Here is a 19,797-nt window from a genome sequence, read left to right on the forward strand (position 1 = left end):
TATAAGGGATTAAATAATAGAACACCCACAGAAGCTGAGAAATTGAAAGGCAAAGCTGACATAAGATGGTATTAGGTCCCTGATAGTTAGACATGGCTTCAATACCTCTTCATGCCTGAAAAGGGCATGGGACCTTAAAGGCCCACACAATCTCTGTAGACACAAGCACCTTGCTCCTCTCTGTTACACTCGAAACACTTGAAACTATTTAATTCTTTTTTAAGAATCAAGTCCTTGTGCTCAAAGGAGGAAGCTATAGCCTGTTTTCCTGAAACCAAGTTTAGAGCTATCAGCCTAGTCTATTTTTGGAATCACAAAGCTGGAAAGTAGGATATTAACCAGTTTGTGTGATAAGTGATCTGAGGGAATTCCGTGGCAGTCCAGTGGTTAGGACTCAGCGCTTTCACTGCCTAGGGCTGGGTTCAATCACTGGTCCGGGAACGAAGATCTTGCAAGCCCCGAGGCACAGCCAAAAAAAAAAAAAAGTGATCTGATCAGTTAACATCCTTGCTGGATGAGTTTACTGTGCATTTGAAGACCAGGGGAAAATGTGATCCTCCTGCCCAAGAGTTGATCATTTTAAATTCTAAGTTAATATTATGCTGCAGCTAAATCTTGATGCCTACAGATGTCACCAAGGGCAAACTCTTTTGAACAGGCTGATGTTCGATTTAAAATCTAGAGGACCAGTAGCAAGCAATCAAGAAAAGAAATAACTCCACCATAGAAGGAGATAACTTGCTGTGCAGTCAGTGCCTCTTTATGGGTGAACAATAATTTTGCATTCGGTTTCCTTAAAAGAAAGAAAGAAAAAAAAAGGTCAGATAATCCTCCCATGTTTTCTACAAAAGTGAAAAAGTGTTGGGCTTTAGTTGCATGCTAATATGATCACACCAACATCAAAATGTGACAGATAGCGATGATTAAAGAGCATGGGCTTTGGCATCACACTGATTTAGATCTGAATCCCACTCACCACTTGTTCTAGGGTGAGGCTGGGTAGCTCAATCTCTCTGACCCACCCCTCAGGAATCATAATACCTATTTCAAGAGAGTTGTGAGAATTAAATGAGATGATTCATAGAAACTATATACTTGCCCAGATAAGTAAGCACTCAATAGACATAAGCCATTACAACCAGAGGACCTGCTGCTGGTCTCTTTCACCCAGCTGTTGGCCTAAAGCAGGCCTGAATCCTAATTCTTCCTTACACTATCTAGTCACTATGACCAAAGTTTTAAAATCCAAAGGGGCCTCAACTTGATTAACCATTTCATTCATGCACACTGAAGATCTGGACGCCTGCCATCTGGTTGGATCCGTCCCTGGCTCCTGTTTGTCCAGAGTTTAATGACCCCCAAAGGTAGCTTCCCAGATAATCTAACAGAAGCTCTCAAGTGCCGGATTTGGGTTACAATGGGGAAGGGAGTACGGTGCATGCAGCTCTACGCAGAAGGACCGGAAAAAGAGAAACAGAAAAGTTGGAGTTTTTCCAATCTCTGAGCTCTACCCTCTAGCTTCTCTCCAGACTGGGGTCGAAACGCTGAGGGGGCAGGCCCAGAGCAAGGGTGGAGTCGCAACATTTTAGAGCCTGGGAGCGTGTTTGCAAAAAGAACGTAGAGGGAAACAGAACCCCTCCTTACGAGCCCATTTTCCTCAAACAACTCCCGGCCAAGGAAAACCCTGACCTCTGTAAAAAGCGAACTATCAAGCACTGAAAAAGACCTCAAAACCCTACCCCAGTTCCCCCCACTACTAGAAGCGCCCTGTGCTTCTGCGCGTCTATGCGTGCGTGGGTGGGCGCGCGCGCGCATACGCACAGGCTGATGGGAAGCCGCCTCTCTCCTCTGGGTCTTCCAGTTTCCCGGCGTGCTTCAGGCCCGCCAAATGGGAGGGGGAGAAGCAAGATGGCGGCAGCCGCGAACTCCGGCTCCAGCCTCCCGCTGTTTGACTGCCCGACCTGGTGAGTGGCGGGGTGACCAGCGCTGGAGTGGCCTAGCCTACGCTGGCCAGGGCTGGCCGGGCGGCTCATTTCTCGCAGCGAGCCGAGCGGCCCAAAGATCCTGGGACTGACTGAGGGAGAACTGTCTGTCGGGCCGGGCGGCGTGTGGAGGAACCGGGAACCCGGAGCCCGGGCCCAGGAACTGGGGAAACCCAGAGTTGGGGGCTCTGAGGCGCTCGCTTAGGCAGCCCCTCGGGCAATCAGCTGGTTGCCGGGGTGCTTCGGGGCCTGGACCCCGAACTTACCCCAACTCCTGTCTGGTGCTCTTGTGGAGCATCGTATCTGCCCCCCTGCTCTCTGTCCCGAGCGCGCACGAGCTAGCTTCCCGGCCCCGGCGCCCCGCTCAGAGCCCCGCATCCCGCGGTTGTTGATGCAGCCTGGGTGCGGCACTTGCCTGTCTCTCGCAGACTGGGAGCTCCCTGAGGGCAGGATCGGCTCTGACCTACCCCCAAGCTCGCCTCAGCGACCAGCGCGAAGCCGGGCAGCAGAGGGCATCCTTGTTTGTTAGGATGAACCCCTTTCCTCCTTTCGCAAGTTCTTGGGAATAATGGAATAATTTTAGTCTTTGAGTAGAGTACACGATGAATACATATGAATTGCCTTGCAAGGAGACCCATCCGAGTTGGGGCTATTTCTGCTCATCACAGTGTATTGTTTGTGTTATGTTTGTGTTACTCTCTGGCCCCCGTTATATAGAGATCCTAAAAGGCAAGGGCTGCCTAACGCATCTTTATATTCCGAGTTCCTAGGCCTGAGCCTGGCACGTAGTAGGAGTTCAGAAAGCATGTTTTAGACATAACTTGGCTTTCCCTGTTTTCCAGACAAAATGGGCTTTTGTCCAATGCACTTGTCTTACTGACAACCTCCATAGAGGAGTTGGGTCAGGATTGTGAGATGACTGTGTTGCATCTTAAGTTAGATGTAAACAGATGCATTTTTGTGTGTGCATATGTAGGGACTCTGGCAAGATTGTTCATCCTTCAAACTTCAAAGGAGCAAACACAGGAAGCAAGTGAATGTGTGGCTATTTTCTGGGTCCCTCTGCACTTTTGTAACACCCAGTTGCTTCAGTCTACAAATTCTGTGTCCATTTTGGCTCCTTGCTGCATTGATTTCAGAAGTTGGGCCAGGACAGTAAACTTATAGTTAGAAGAGACTGTATAAGATCACCTACCTATTTTCTCAGCGTCTGTTAGGCACCAGGCACTGTTAGGTGCTTTGACATACATGTATCTCCCTTGGATGGTGTGGTTACAGGAGTGTAGAGAAAAGTTCCCTTACCCATGCCATTGTAGAATGACCTGTTCAAGGTTAACAAATATGTCTTGTATTTATTGGTACCTGGTTTCATGGGCATAGTTTTGGATTGTCTTAGCTCCCTAATTACACTTCTCTGATTTGGACTCAGAGCTCAGGACAGTACCCTCTGCTTATTCTGTGATGAGTCTAGTCTTGATCAGCCCCAGACACCAACTGATTTATTCTGCCTTTATATGGTATTAATTAATGGTAGTGGCAAATCTTAGATTCAGACTCCAAGTGACCAGACAACCCCAGCTATAGTACTTGCAGTCTTTGTGCTGCTTTCTCTCCAAGGTGGATAATCCAGTGCTAAAATATGGGTTTCTTTGGTGCTGCTCTAAATACAGATCCACTAAAATATGTTTCGGAGCAGTTGAATCACTGGGGAAGTAAGTGTCAAATGTAGAAAGGAGCTATAATAACAGTGAAGTAGATGGCATTTCTGCTTGAACGTGAACTAATTATAGGCTAGTAAGAGAGCTACAGTGTTGAATGGGATAATGATTGTAAATAGCATCTACAAACTCATCCTGAAAATGTTTTTTCACACTTATTTTTCAGGGCAGGTAAACCCCCTCCTGGTTTACATCTGGATGTAGTCAAAGGAGACAAGCTAATTGAGGTATGGAAGTACATGTCTTCCCTTTTTTTTCCACCACACTAAAGATTTTTGCCAGTGACTCACTTTTCCACCTCCTCTCCTGTGCTTTGTTTTACAGAAATGCTACTTTCGTTCATCCTGATTTTTTTTTTTCTATTAAAAGCACATGGTGATATAACACATTAAAACCGTGTATCTCCACAGACACTCAGTTTTTTGTGACTCCTCTCACCTTCCAAATGAAGGGTTTTAATAGATCATGGGCTTGTAGGCCTCAGTCAAACTGGATGCCCTATAACTTGGTGAATTCCTTCTCTCTGAGTATGTGGAGTTGTATGGAAGGTGCGAGATCTGTAGTAATTGAAGAAGAAAGTGAATGATGTAGATTGAATTTAACTTTTAAGTTGCTTTTATGAGATTCAAGCCAAAACTCTTCAGAGAAGATAGTAAACTAAGATACTTGCTCAAAAAAGAGAATGGAAATGGTGACAAAATTCATTCATTCATTCAAAACATTTACTGAGTACTTATTATGTGCCAGTCATTGTGCTCGGCATAGGACTATAGCAGTGAACAGAACAAATGTGGTTCCTGTCCTCAAAGAAATCATCTGATGGGAACAACAGAATCAGACAAAAATTTGCATGATTATAATTGAAATAAGTACTATAAAGGACAAGTTGAGCAGAATTCCAGCTTTTCTACAAGTCTCTAGAATGAAAACCACATAGAACTTCAAGAGAACATGAATTTTGATTAGCTGTTAGGTTGTGTACTTTTTAAAAATCCTTATGTTACCATTTATTTACCAAGAGATGGAGATTAAGCCCACTCTGACTGTGGAGTTGTGAGTCTCTGTGTCTTCAACCAATTTTATGTTTGCTTGCTTAGATAGAATTTAAGTTCAAGGCCCTATTATTGAGTGCAGTTATTTTTCTTTGGTATATATAGTAAAAACATTGCACTCCATAATGAAAAGCTATCTTTGAGGTCTCCTGCAGGATATTCTATAAATACAGTGTTTTCACTTTCAGGATGTTGTAGAGATACCCACGTATTTTGCAAAGTATTAAGGCATGAGTTGTGATGAATTCTCTTATTAATTCATCAAGCCCTGAGCCAGTCACTTAGAGCCCCTTTGTCATGTGTTCTTCTATCTTAAAGATTACAGAGTACCAAGATTATCAAGGGAATAAGTTAGCTAAAATGTTTTTTGTTTTGTTTTGTTACACTGTAGACTGTTCCACACATATAAAATATTGTTGCTAAATAGACATATAGGAGTCTTTTTTTATATATAACCAGAATTTAGTAAATCTTTAGTTTACTACAGGAAGAAACAGACAAGGAGGGCTAGCATTAATGATAATGTCATATTCCTCTGCGAAATAATTTATACTTTCAAAGCACTCTGACTTGTCAAACATCCTTCTAATTACTGGTTTCCATTAAGTGATAATGTTCTCTTTCAGTGCTCTTAGGTGTGCTGAGTTGCCACAGAACTGTCATGTTACAATACTTAGACATCACTGTATTGTTTCCGAGAGGAATAGACATGAGATGTGCTTATTTTTTAAGGATTTAGGCAGCACTTGATACTAACCGAGCTATCTGTGTCCTAGCCTTATGTCAGAGGCTTGTGATGTGTTGTGATAGCTGGGTTTAAGAAGTGCAATATTAAAACAAAAGCCATGAGTCTTTTAAGCCCAGTGTGTAAAGATACACTCTGAGTTATAACTCAGAGGCACAACTGAATAATGGTACTAGCCATAGCTAGTTAAGAAATTGTGGCTTAGTGGCTATTGAAAGACCAATGCATTATTTCATTCACTTGGACAGAAGAAGCATATTGTCTAAGAATTCACACATTTTCTTGCTTCTGAGGCATACTTTTTTTTCCCCTACATTTTCATATTTCTATAATTGAGATGCCTTTAATAGTGAATGTATATATTTAATTTGGAGGCCTTTTCTTTTTTTTCCCCTCTAAACACCTAAATCGCTGGTACTGGCAGCTTAGAGTCATAGAAATGTGGTCAGTTTTATATATATTAGAGCCCAAGTGCTGGTGATCTTATGTACTGTTTCTTTAAGTCTAGCCTGTGAACACTTTGGTTAGCAAATTTAAGCTTATGAGGACATAATCTATGTGCACATAAATATGAATGAGAAATGCAGTGAGATTCAACCTGCATAGATATTATCTAGAGAGAATAAGATGCTGAAATTTCAGGGCTCTCTCAGTTCTGAAGCATTGTCTTATTTTTAACCCAAGTCTTAATACTTGGGTCTGAGCAGACATGGGGATGCTTGTGTGACTGAGCTGTCAGGCTGTTGTTGGATCCTGGTGCTCCCTAGCACTAGGGGCCTGGGACAAGCTCTGCCAGCAGCAGGTGGGCACTGCTATACACGGTTTCCCAGAGGTGACCCCCATACCTATTTTGAGCCTTAAAGGCTAAGCTGGGAAGGAACTGGGTAAGTGATTGTTTAAAAAACAATTAAGAGTGTGACCCATAGTACTTGTTCACTCCTTAAAATGTTTTTTGCCATATGGTGGATTTTTTGATGCAGGAAGAGTGAAGAAAATATATAATGTAGTGGTTTAAAAAGCTTAGACTCTGAAGTCAGACAAACCTGAAATTTCTAATCCAGTTTATAAATATCTAGCTGTGTGAACTTGCATATATTAATTAATTTCTTTGCGCCTCACTTTTCCTATCTATAAAAATAGGAATAATAGTGCCTGCCTACCTCACAGAGTGGTTGTGAGGATGAAATGACATAGCATAAAACTCAGAGCATAAAACTCATAGCACATAGGCACATAAGTACTCAGCAGTTGTTAACTGTTATTAGTACGGGAGGTGTATTTCTGGTTTTGTAAGAACACTAAAGCATAGGGGAGAATTGTAGCCCACTGTGGATTCAATGACATAGCCAGGAATGAAATATAAGCCTCTTGATTCCTAGCCTGGTACATCCTAGTTTGACTATACTTCCCTACTCAACTTTGTGCTGTCTTCTCTCAGGGATTTTAGAAGGAGCATAGTGTGAAATCTGAACTAGAGCTTAGTGAGACCTTGTGTTTAAAGGAAAAACAGGGAATTCCCTGGCGGTCCAGTGGTTAGGACTCGGCACTTTCACTGCCGAGGGCACTGGTTCAGTCCTTGGTGGGGGAACTAAAATCCCTGCAAGCCGTGTGGCACAGCCAAAAAAAACCCCCAAAACTTAAAGGAACAACATAATGTATATGAATGAGGGTTATTCTTCAAGTACTCATATTATAGACTTTAAGAACTGAAAGCAGTGTTAGTGAAAATTTATCCAGAGTCCTTCATCTATGATGGCCCAGTCTACAACCAGTCTGTGGCAAAGGCTTTACTGATCGTGGGCTAAAAGAAAAATAAAGACAGTGTAGTGAGTTTTTCATAAATTCAGCACAAAGAGTGGTCCTTTATCCCTCTTCTTACTTATTTGTTAAAATGACCTATCTTTCATAAAATGATTATAATACTGATTGATGACAATTAAAAAAATAGTTCTCATATGGCAAAAGAAAAGTTAACAATACTATGTCAGCCCCTACAATTTTTAAAATAATAGATTGCTGGTCTGCGAAATCCTCTTTTCTGCTATTATATTGGGGCCTTATACAGTTTTGTTTTTTCCAGTACCACAGCAGTGGCTAGAAACATTTTGGAGCTCTTCTCAGAATTGTTTCAGACCCATGGCACTGTTGTTTAGAATGTTAGCATTGCAGGTCATTTCACACCTGAGTTTAAACCCCAAATCTGCTACTTAACCAGCTGGACTGTCTTGGATACGTGGCTTCATCTCTCTGAATCTATTTTCTTATGTTTAACGGTAAAGGTGATACTTGGTTCACAGAGTTGTTTTGAGGATTAGATGATATAATACTTTAAAATGCCTAGCAATAATAGTTCTTCAATAAATGTTTAATCCCTACGTCCCCTTCCCCCAAACCTGGAAAATCTTTGCCCTGTGAGGTTGTTCCATATTTGGACACAGCAAATACTCATTTAGAGTTAACTTTGAGTAATGCTTTTTTGTGGGCAAAATGAAATGGGACAATAAAGTTAGATTTAGAGGCTCATACAATGATGTCTAATGTAATTCTAGTTTCTAAAGAGGGTTCCAGAAATACTCTGGGTCTCTGGCAGCATGATTAGAATATAGATAGGTGTTTATATCCCCTTCCTTTTTGAACCAATTGATAATCTTCATTTGAATATATATTTTTCTGAAAAGCGATCTTATTACTTTATAGGCATGCTTTGTGTTTCCTGCTTGACCTAAAATTAAGATTCAGTGAAATCTTAAATTTCCAATGGTCAGAAGACAACCACTTGTGCATGCCATTTACATCTAATACGATTAGGAAAGTTCTTTTCATATCAACACTAAACATTTGACCACTACATTTGGGGAGATTAATTGCCAACCATCCCCCAATGTTAGTAAATTATTTTGAGCTCTTTATCTTGAAGAATAATAGTAAATATAAATATTTCCCTTGACAAGGAATTTTATCTTAAGATGCTCTACTTAGTTTATTGGAAGAATTTTTGCTAAACCCTGTTGAAACAAGCTTTAAGTAATATTTAATTTAATTTATTTAGAAACTGATCATTGATGAGAAGAAGTATTACTTATTTGGGAGAAACCCTGATTTGTGTGACTTTACCATTGACCACCAGTCTTGCTCTCGGGTCCACGCTGCCTTGGTCTACCATAAGCATCTGAAGAGAGTTTTCCTAATAGATCTCAACAGTAGTAAGTAACTCATATCCCATCCTATTTCACACATTGTCTTTTGGGCAGTGTGAAAATGCTCTTTGGGTTCTTCAGTTTTGAAATTGTGTTTTGTTGCTCATCAAGGAAGTTTATGTTTGGTTTTTAAATTAGTTTTTCTCCATTCCTGTGATATTTCCTATTTTACTGGAATAATTGATGACTGGAGAGAGAAGAGGGTTTTGGGGAGCACTTTCCTGAAGAGAGCAATAGGTATATACAGAGAACAAAAAAAGCATCCAGGAACTAAGGAATGTGTTTATAGGCCCATGATAGATTGTGGTCCAATTTAAGCAGAAGCTGTGATTAGCTCCATTTATGTAGTAGAGTTGTAGTACAGCTCTTTAAAAAAAAAAAAAAAAAAACTTGTTTTGACCAAAAGTTAATTTTTTATAATGGGCTCTTTATCCCAGCTACATTTTGCTGTGATATTAATAATATCAATTTTAATTCTATGAGCACACTCCAACTAATAAGATTTTCAAGTTTGTCAAAGATAATCCCAGAAATGCAGTTGAGACTTGACTTCATGGGGCCTTGAATTTGTTCATTTTTGCCTATGTATAAATTACAGCTTGAAATGTAAAGGATCTGCTTCCTGGGTTGATCGTGTTTTACTCCTTTCCCCGCTCCCCATACACACGCACACATCACCCCAGTATGCTTATATAATGGTTTTGGAGAGCCTTGTCTCATAAGTACTTACTTGCAAATTTATCTCATCTTTTCTCTCCATTTCATAATATGCAGAATGCAGACATGGAAAGATATCCAGACTCTCCAGTAGGATTGTGGCTTGCCTTGCCATTGATATTGCACCTGTTTCAGCCAACCTCATTTCTTATCCTGGGGAAACCCCAAGCATAACTGCCACCAGGCCAGCAATTTCTATGTTCCTTAGACTTGGGGCTGGAGAGGTCAGACCATAGCAATTCCTGTCTCCTGCCTTAGCGGGCATGCCTATTGCTGGGTTGGAACCATTCCTGCTGGACCCAGAATGGAGCCAAGCCTGTCTGGCAGCAGAGAACAAGCAGTGGTATTTGTTATGTGGGGTAACAGCAGGTCTGAAGATGTGTAAGAAATCTACTGAAGAGATTCAAGATTCAGTGAAGGAGTTTCCTTTTCATTGTGACCCATGACAAGGGATGCAAAGTGGACCCAGAGCCATTTCCATTTTAAAAAGCAAAACTGATGTGCTGGCAGGAGCTACTCTCCCTTCTACAACTCAGGTTTGTTTGTTTGTTTGTTTGTTTGTTTTCCTCTCTTACATTTCTGATTTGGTTATTCCCAGCACACGGCACTTTCTTGGGTCACATTCGGTTGGAGCCTCACAAGCCTCAGCAAATTCCCATCGATTCCACGGTCTCATTTGGTGCATCCACAAGGGCATACACTCTGCGTGAGAAGCCTCAGACATTGCCATCGGCTGTGAAAGGAGATGAGAAGATGGGTGGAGAGGATGATGAACTCAAGGGCTTACTGGGGCTTCCAGAGGAGGAAACAGAGCTTGATGTAATTCCATTGTCTATGTCATTGTTATGTCTTTTGGGACGCTGGCTTTTGCAGTGTGTAGCTGTTCCGTGTAGTGTGAAATGCCAGTAACTTAGCAACTGGAGGTTTTCTTGAGCCCAGTGATAAGCCTTTGCCACTTTGGCAGTGTGGTGTGGCCCTTGGAGAGCTGCATTGTGTGGGTTTGGTTATGTATAACCAGGGCTAACTAGGAGACTGGGTCTCCTGCCAGTAGACCCTTATGGTTGTCTTGTGCAGTTTCAGTGGATGTTAGAAGCCAAGGCTGGGAGTTACATTTCTCTAGAGCTGCACTGTCCAATGCAGTAGCCACTAACCACATTCCAAGTACTCAGTAATCACATGTGGCTGGTGACTAACCATATTGAATAGCATTGATAGAAAACATTTCTATCATCCAGAAAGTTTGTTTGAACAACACTAGCTTACAGAGATTGAAGCTTTCATTCATTTATGTAGCTGTTTTTGATATTGTCCAGTCAGCCCAAGAATCTTCTGAGTAGAACTAGATTACTTTTGCTTTGGGCCTGGCTGCCCTGAAGGCCATGAATTTTACAAGATTTAATTTTAATGTGCTAAGGTTTTCTTTTCTAGAGCTGACCCCAGTAGTTTGTGATGTAGCTTTTGTCTTCACATGTCTATCACTGCATTGGTGTGACTGGTCTATCCAGGTAGATCAAACGCCAGCCTGTCCTTAACCACCCACATGCATTTACTATTCTTGTATACTGAGACAGTTTCCCAGCCCTTAGGAAGAAAAGCACAGTAGCAGTCTTACAACTTAGAAGTTATTTTGTTCTAAAGAAGTAGCCTCATAGCCAGGGACCTGGTTGGTAGTCACTCTTGCACATTCTCTTCCAGGCTGCTTCCATGCCTTCCTGTCTTTTAGTTCAGTATGTTAGGTCATCTCTGGGTCCTTGTTCTCAAGACATTTGGGATGTCTCAAACTGCAGTACAGATTGGAATAAGTCCAGGTGATTGGGAAGAGGCAGGCAGCAGTGATGAGGCCAAGTTAATCACTGAGATGGATAGATAGTTATGAGTAGAAATGGGGCCAGATGAAGGGATGGGGAGTGACAAAACATTAATGCCAGATATTCAGTGCACTGGTAACGTCCTTACAAGTTTTAAAGGAGAGAGCTACTGGGAAAGAAGCTGTCAATTGTCCTTTCTCGTCTCTGTTACTTAAAAACAATTCTTGGATTTCTTCCCAGTTGTATTCCTTTAATTCTCAGCATGAAGACATGATAAACTTTATTCAAAAAAACCCAAAACCTCAACTCAAGGGTTTTTGCACAGATGACCTGTCTTCAGCTCAAGGTCCTTCACTCCCTTTTGAATATCACTGCTGCACTAGTCAATGAAGATGTTCCACATTCTGTCAAATTGAGGCTTGCTGGTATTAGCTGTCTAGGGACGGTAATGAATCTTTTCTGAATGCAGAAAAGAATCTCATCTGTGTGGAGAGGTCAAGGTTAGCTCCTAATACCTTTCTGCCCTTTATTTGGTAATATTCTCCTTCAAATTCCTTGTGTACTTATTCCTGTCTTTCCTGTGTGAACCCTGTCCCAGAACCTGACGGAGTTCAACACTGCCCACAACAAGCGGATTTCCACTCTCACCATTGAGGAGGGGAATCTGGACATTCAGAGACCAAAGAGGAAGAGGAAGAACTCACGGGTGACCTTTAGTGAGGATGATGAGATCATCAACCCAGGTGAGGTATTTCCTAGTTTTTTCTGATGAAAAAGCTGTGGTGTCAGAGTAGTGTACACAACCTGTAGGTCAGTTGTAATGTTTCTGTACAAGGTTTAGGATAACAGGGGAGATATTTTTGTACAGAACAGGCATACCTTGGAGATATTGTGGGTTCAGTTCAAGCATTGCAATAAGGCAAGTCACATGAATTTTTTAGTTTCCCAGTACATGTAAAAGTTACATTTACACAACTTCAGTCTGTTAAGTGTGCAATAGCATTATGTCTAAAAAAGACAATGTACGTACCTTAATTAAAAAATACTTTATTGCTAAAAGATGCTAACCATGCTAGTCTGAGCCTTCAGTGAGTTGTAATCTTTTTGCAATAGTAACAACAAAGATTGCTGATCACAGAGCACTGTTACAACTATAGTAATAATGGAAACGTTTTAAATATTGTGAGAGTTACAGAAATGTAACACAGAGACACGAAGTGAGTGAATGCTGTTGGGAAAATGGCACTGATAGACTTGCTTGATGCAGAGTTTCCACAAACCTTCAATTTATAAAAAACTCAGTATATGTGAAGTGCAGTAAAACAAGGGGTATGCCTGTACATTGATGGAGTGCCCTGAAACTCAAGCATTATCCAGTTGCAGTGTGAAAGAAGTAGATGAAGGAAGGCTGTAGTTCTCCTTTGCTGATCCAGGTATAGTGGAGTTTAAGTATAGGTCAGAGCAGACACTATTGTCATGGGGTTCCATGTATGACTGGTAACTCTAAGATTGGAGAACTTTCTGCTACTATTAATCGCATTGAAGACTTACCTCTGTAAGGTCGTAATTTATAGATAGTTTGTATGGAAACGTCAGCAAGATGAGAGCATCAGTTTCTGGGAAGGCCATTGAGTTTACCCATTTGTTCCATCATTCAACATTCATTTATTGGGCTCATGTTATATCTCAAGTACTCTGGGAGGTGCAGTTTATACAGTGAAGATGGAATTGGGATTCCAAAAATCTTGTTTGAAAATAAACCTTCATGGATGGAAACAAGGATCCCAGACTAACAAGTTGCTTTTATATCCCAAATTGAAATGCAGTGAGAATAACTTTCAAGTCCTGCATTTAGTTTCAGAATGTCAATTATTTAAATGGAGAAAATCTGCTCCAGTGACAGCTCATGTTAAAAAAAAGGTATAAGGATTTTAGTTAGTTAAAAATGCAGTCTGAGTCATCAGGCGGATATGGAAACTAATCAAGTACAGTTTAAAATTGCATTAATAGAATAATGGGGGACAGTAACCTGGTGGCCTGTGTTCCTGAGCAGAACTCACCCAAATGTGTTACTAAATGCAAGCATGGCCTTAAGTACTAAATGTGTTACATAGTCTTGAGGGAAGGAGGAGACTCCCAGCTATGGAAGGTGGTCCCTAAATGCTGGGAACTGTACATGAGGGAGAGTAGATTGGAGGGAGGCACCCTGAGGTGAATGTTTGCAAGGCTGACCTTCGGGAGGATGGAGTAGGCGAAACCAGAGCCTGTGAGTAGCAAGTATTTGGCTCAGCATGAAAAGCAACAACAAATCCTTCTTATATTTAGAAGAAGAATTAAAAGAATTCCTGTGAAAGAGATTGGGGCATTCATTCTAGTGACTTTTGTTCACATTTTGATGATGTGTGAAGTGGAATGAATTACTTCTCAAGGTACTGAATGCCCAAGGGAAATGTTTGGGGAGGAACTGGATGACTAATCTGGGAAGTTTATTTCTGAGTGCCAGATAAGAGTTTCTAGGGGTTGGACCTAGGCATTTGTAGTTTTAATAAGCTCCTGTTTGTACTGATGAACAGCCAGCAGTTTGGGAATCACTGAACTAGATAATTTGTTAAGTCTCTGTCAGGACTCGGGGTCTGATATGTTCTGTTTTTCTCCTTGAAAATTATTGTGGGACTTCCTGGCGATTCAGTGATTAAAACTCTGCTCTCCCTGGTTGGGGAACGAAGATCTCACATGCCACACGGCATGCCCAAAAAAAAGAAAAAGGAAAAAAAAGAAAATTATTGTCCTGCAGCTTTATTAAGGCAGTACGTTCAGACAGAGTATGGCATAGTGTTTAAGAGCGTGGGCTCTGATCAGAGGGCCTAGGTATGAAATCCACCTCTCCGCTAGTAGCTCTTTGACCCTGGCCAGTGACATGACTACTGGTCTCAGGATTGGTGGGGAGATTAAATGATTAATATATGTGAAAATACCTCATATCTGTGCTTGGCACTCAGTAGCCCTTGATAAGTGTTAGCCATTGTCCTCATCATCATCTGCCACCCCTTCTGCCTTTACCTATGCAGACTTTCCTATACTAGAGGTGGACTTAGCAAGAAACTTCTCGGTCGATCTTCCAGGAGCAGAGATTGCCTGCAATGGGCAGACCCCCTCTCTAGGAGTCGAATGGCTAGAGAATGAGGAGAGGGTGAGAGGCCTGAGCACCATTCAGCCAGCACAGGACAGGGTCCCCCAGATGGCTTAGCCACCACTTCTGCAGGCCTCTTGTGTTTGTGGGCCATATACCCCGTTAGCCATGCCTCTTGGGCTCCAGTTGCTCTTGCACTTGATTTAGCTTTCCTGAAGGGATGATTGGAGCAGGGCTGTTACGGTAATGAGAGAGAAAATAAGGGTGCCTTTTTTAGAGACCTCTCCTTCCTGATGAGTCTGGATATCTTTTCCTCTTTCTTCTTCCATATAGAAGCTATTCATTCATTGAACATCGATTGTTTGTGAAAATAATTCCAGGGTATATTCCTTAGAGGCATCCTAATATGTGAAAAGCCAGACTTAAAACAAATAAACCAGGGACTAATTATTCAAATTAAATAAGGAATCTTTGTATTCCAAAGGGACTCACAAGAGTGTTTCTTTAAATAGCAAGTGCCCTCAACACATTAAAATAAGGTGTACAACATCTATTAGGGAAACAACTCCTTTCCTACCACTATATTAAGATAAAAGGGCCCTGGAGTAGTTTTTTCTAGTAATGATAATAAGTCTATGCTTGCCTGTTTCCCCACACTCAGTCTTCAGTGAGAAAACTGTTGGTTCTAGGTGATCCAGCCCAATCTCCCCTCTGTGCTCCAAGAAAACTATTTTTGCACCACTCTTCAAGCACCTCCATTGTATTCTAGCCTGTCTGGCTTTACAACTGTGAACTCCTTACAGGCAGGACGGTGTCTTGTTCTTTATTTCCGTGCCTGATGTCCAATAAATGAGAGACTGACTGACTACAAGCATGTCCCTTACTTGGTCTTAGTGCATTCTTCTGACACAGTGACTGAATGAAGCTAGAAGCTTCGTAGGGTGCAATAGTGTGTATAAGCTGTGAAAAGGGAGCTGCTGTCCCACCCTGCCTGGACAGGGGCTTCAGATCCTTTAGTGAGTCTTAATTGTACAGGCATACCTTGGAGGAATTGTGGGTTTGGTTCCAGACCACTTCAGTAAAGTGAATATCAAAGCTAGTCACACATATTTGTTTGGTTTGTCAGTGCATATAAAAGTTATGTTTACATTATATTGTAAACTGTTAAGTGTGCAGTAGCATTATGTCTACAAAAGCAATGTACTTGTTTCTTTACAATGCCTTAATTACAAAATACTTTATTGCTAAAAAATGCTAACCATCATCTGACAATGCACGGTTGCCACCAACCTTCAATTTGTTGTTGTTTTTTTTTTAAAAAAAACAATATCTGCAAAGCACAGTAAAATGAAACTCAGTAAAACAAGGTATGCCTGTATACAGTTGTTCAGGTTGAAAGGCGAAGTTAAGCTAGAAGCCTTGGGTCTGAATCCTAATTCTGTTATTTGCTAATGAGCGGGTGTTAGCAAGGTATGTGGTGTGTGACCTCTTTTTATCACTAACATGAGATTATTGATGTCTTCCCTCAAAAGAGGGAGGTATGTGGAATGGGAAAGAACCTGGGGAAGCCAGTGTAGCACATAGTCCAGAGCACAGGCCTGTTTCTGGCTGCTTAGATTTATATCCTGGCTCCTCTCCAGCAAGGTGACTGGGCCGGTCACTTTCCTTCTCCAAGCCTGAGTTTGTTTTCTCATCTATTAAATGTTTATTGTAGTGGTACTTACCTCGTAGGGTTGTTGTGAGGATTTAACACAGTACCCAGTAAACACTTGAAGTGTTAGCTGTATTTTACTGTTTTAATATGAATTATTGTGATTGCTTTATTCGCATTGAGCCCTATAACCTTAATCCTCCCAGTTGATTACTGAACTAACCCTGCCCTCGTGTGTTTTTGCAGAGGATGTGGATCCCTCAGTTGGTCGCTTCCGGAACATGGTGCAGACTGCAGTGGTCCCAGTCAAGGTAGGAAGCATGTTATGACAGTATTTGAAATGTCATACAGTCTGGTTTAAAAACCCACTCTTTTATATGTAGGTAAGTGTTAAGTGTGTGCTTAATTTTAAAACATTCTTTGCTCCTTTCCCATTTTTCATACTGTGGAAATCCATTTACCCCATCTGTGTGCAGGGATCCTGGAGTGCCATAGAGAGGCTGCAGGTGACCAGCTAGCTTGATCCTGCATGTAAATTATGGTGTGATGTGGGTCTGTAAATTTACCTCCCAGTAGGGTGCAGAGAGACCCACCTTTCTTTAACCTTCCTTTCTTGACTCAAAGTAAGCTATTAGGCAAAGAAGAGACATTGTTGCATTTCTGCATGGCACCTCTGGCCTTTACCACATCTTTATTTTGTGAATGGGGATGGCACAGATAGGAAAGCCAGCCCACATTGGATTAGGTTTAAAGAGCTGAAGAACCAAGAGGTGGAAGTTACAGAGGTGTTCTGATTGCTCAACATGTGGAGAACCACCTGCCAGCTAGGGCTCCAAAAGGGAGCAAATGGCCCCTGGAAGTAGATCCCTATTAGTAGAGGTATTCAAAATGTGATTGGAAGATGCTGGTCAGAGATGCTATAGGGAGTTTTATTTTTTTTAAATCTTTAGAATATATTAGAATAGATTGATAAAATGTGTCAAGTTCATGCAAAAGGAGTAGAGGGGTGAGGGAGGATCTTTCATTGAACTTTAGTCCAGTGTGAAAAAGTATAAGATGAAATTTTTCCATACAACTCCATAGTATTTGTGTCACATTTCCCCTTGGGCACTTTTTTTTCTTCACCCTTCGGAATTTTCTGTTGTCTTTAAAGTATAATTTGAATTTTGACAGATATATACACCTGGGTAACCACGACCATAATCAAAATACAGATTTCCATCACCCCAGAAAATTCCCCTTTGTCCCTTTGCTGTCAGTTTCCTCCCACTCCCAGGCAACCAGTAAGCTGCTTTCAGTCACTACAGATTTGTTCTGCTCTCAGATTAATGTTTAAAAATTAGGTGCCCAACAGGAAGATACTAACTTTTTCTTTTCCCCCCAAAAAAGAAAAATTGAAATACTTGCTCCATCTGTTATCACCTCTGATTCCTGAAAGGGCATTTTAATGATGAAAACAAGAGGGAGGAGTATGACCTTTAAAGAATGGTCACTTAAACTGGATGTCTTACTTTATGAAAAGTTCACACACTAGCCTCATTTTTCTCAGTTTGACGTAGGATGGTGACCACTTTGTGTGGGGCAGTGTTTGGGAGCCGTGATGTTAGATGACCACTGTAAGGTCTCTTCAAACCCTGAGATTTCAGCACAGTGAGATGGGTTGTTTAAGAAACAAAACAAGTTAGAGGTTTAGGGGCCTTCCCCAGTTTTTCGAGGACTGCAATAGAACAGGCTAACAGCACTCTTGTGTCTCACTTCTTGTCTTCTCTATAAACCACAGAAGAAGCGGGTGGAGGGCCCTGGCTCCCTGGGCCTGGAGGAATCAGGGAACAGACGCATGCAGAACTTTGCATTCAGTGGAGGACTCTATGGGGGCCTGCCCCCCACGCACAGTGAAGCCGGCTCCCAGCCGCATGGCATCCACGGGACAGCACTCATCGGTGGCTTGCCCATGCCATACCCAAACCTCGCTCCTGACGTGGACTTGACTCCCGTCGTGCCGTCAGCAGTGACCATGAACCCTGCACCAAACCCTGCCGTCTATAACCCTGAAGCTGTCAACGAACCCAAGAAGAAAAAATATGCGAAAGAGGCTTGGCCGGGCAAGAAGCCCACACCTTCCTTACTGATTTGATATTTTTGGTAATGGAGGAGGGTGGGATTGGGTGGGAACAGGGTGGAAGGGTGATGGGGGAGCTAATGAATTAGGGAGAAAAACTTTCCATGTGTGCAGTATCGTCTTTCAGAATGTCTCCTGGGGTCCTAACCATGTAATATTAAAACTGGGGGTGGGGTTGAAGTATCCCAGAAAGACCTGTCTTCAGAACACTTTCATTGAAGAGAAATGTTTCATACATCCTTTTAAATAGACTGCCCTGGCTCTTTTCCTCTCTTTCCATTATCTCCTTTTTTCTTTTCTCCCTCTTTCTAGGATCACTTTTTAAAAAATCATTTACCCCAGGGAGAGACTCCAGGCCCTCAGGTTGAATGCAGAGCTGTGGAGGTGACAGTAGCATTGCCAGCTTTGTGGGTTTAGCAGCCTGATTTATATTTACTATCCTGCAAGTCCCAGGTAGCAGAAGGGTTGCCACGGATTCCAGGTTAACAAGAGGGTTTAGAATGCTTCAGTTAAGCTAAGGTTTAAAACAACTCAGAAGTTTTCCTGGGTCGGTGGTTTTGAGGTCCAGTAGTTAGGCTTTTCTCTTTTGTCCTTTCTGTTAGAATGAGAACATTTTGATTTTTCTTCATCTGTGACCAGTGCCATAGACACAGGTTGATAGTTTTAAACTTACAGTATTGTTTGAACTTTACCTGTTTTTCTTGTCAAACCTGAGTACTCTACTTGCTGAAGTTTCTCATTTGATTCCAGAGTACTGTCCTCTACTCTCTAAGGCATTACTTTCCTTTTCAAGTGTGTTATGAAGGCAATATAAAGGATATGACCAGTTAGAGCAATTTCAATTAAAAAGGAAAAGATTTTACTTTGAAGTAACCGATATCTCGAAGAGGACATTTTCAGATGTTGATTTGGAGGCTCTTTCCCCCCCTTGACTGAGAGCTCTCGTTGTCCAGAGCTCCAAGACTAGACCTGGTTAACAAACATAGGAGACGAAGGTAGGACACATTGATGTGAGCTTTGTACAGAGATTTGTACATTTGTGTAATAGGCCTTTTCACGCTTTATGTGTAGCTTTTTACCTGTAACCTTTATTACATTGTAAATTAAACGTAACTTTTGTCATTCGGGTGCAGTCTGTGATTCAGTTGCCATCACCTATTTCTACTGCCATTAGGGAATTTTTGTCAATACAGCTGTCAGGCTTGGGAGGTGATGCTCTGTCCCCATTTTATTACTACAAATAAAGATGCCCCCTGATGAACGTGGAAATTCTAATTAGAGATTCCAGTCCCCAGACTGAAGCCTCAGCGAGCAAAGTGGGTTAAGAAGTGCTTGCTGCCCTTCATCAGGAGGCAGAGCCGCAGGTCTGACGAGGAAGACTGGGCTTTGGGGCCCTTGTCCTGGGTGTAACCATTGCCCTCTGGTTACAGCTGCCTGCATTTGCGCTATAGCTCAGGAGGCACAGGAGTGAAAGGAAGCTAAAAATGAGTACATTTAGAAGGGATTTCAGCCAGAGTTTGGGTTGGATGGGTGTGTCTTGCATACTAGAACCTCGTGTGCAGGAAGTGCATTTGTGTGTGGTGAGACTTAATATATGTGGCTTTGTGGTGAAAATGCCAACTAGGTTCCAAATCCCTTAGATTGAGAGTGTGGACTCACGGCAGGAGCAGCCTGTTAA

At 41.8% G+C, this 19,797-nt stretch overlaps 1 protein-coding gene and 1 non-coding gene across 2 annotated transcripts; both read left to right on the forward strand.

The window, feature by feature from the left end:
* The first annotated feature begins 1,852 nt into the window (after positions 1–1,852).
* On the forward strand, positions 1,853–19,241 carry PPP1R8 (protein phosphatase 1 regulatory subunit 8). The gene is made up of 7 exons (XM_065880792.1): positions 1,853–1,964; positions 3,867–3,927; positions 8,547–8,700; positions 10,010–10,230; positions 11,818–11,962; positions 16,247–16,311; positions 17,781–19,241. The coding sequence occupies exons 1-7, from the start codon at positions 1,909–1,911 to the stop codon at positions 18,132–18,134; spliced, it is 1,056 nt and encodes a 351-aa protein (XP_065736864.1). The 5' UTR covers positions 1,853–1,908; the 3' UTR covers positions 18,135–19,241.
* LOC136141021 (small Cajal body-specific RNA 1) lies at positions 5,493–5,658 on the forward strand. Its single transcript, XR_010657696.1, has one exon. It is a non-coding gene; the product is annotated as a small Cajal body-specific RNA 1 (non-coding RNA).
* Positions 19,242–19,797: the final 556 nt, after the last annotated feature.

This window comes from Phocoena phocoena, chromosome 1, assembly GCF_963924675.1.
Source record: "Phocoena phocoena chromosome 1, mPhoPho1.1, whole genome shotgun sequence".
Taxonomy (NCBI): domain Eukaryota; kingdom Metazoa; phylum Chordata; class Mammalia; order Artiodactyla; family Phocoenidae; genus Phocoena; species Phocoena phocoena.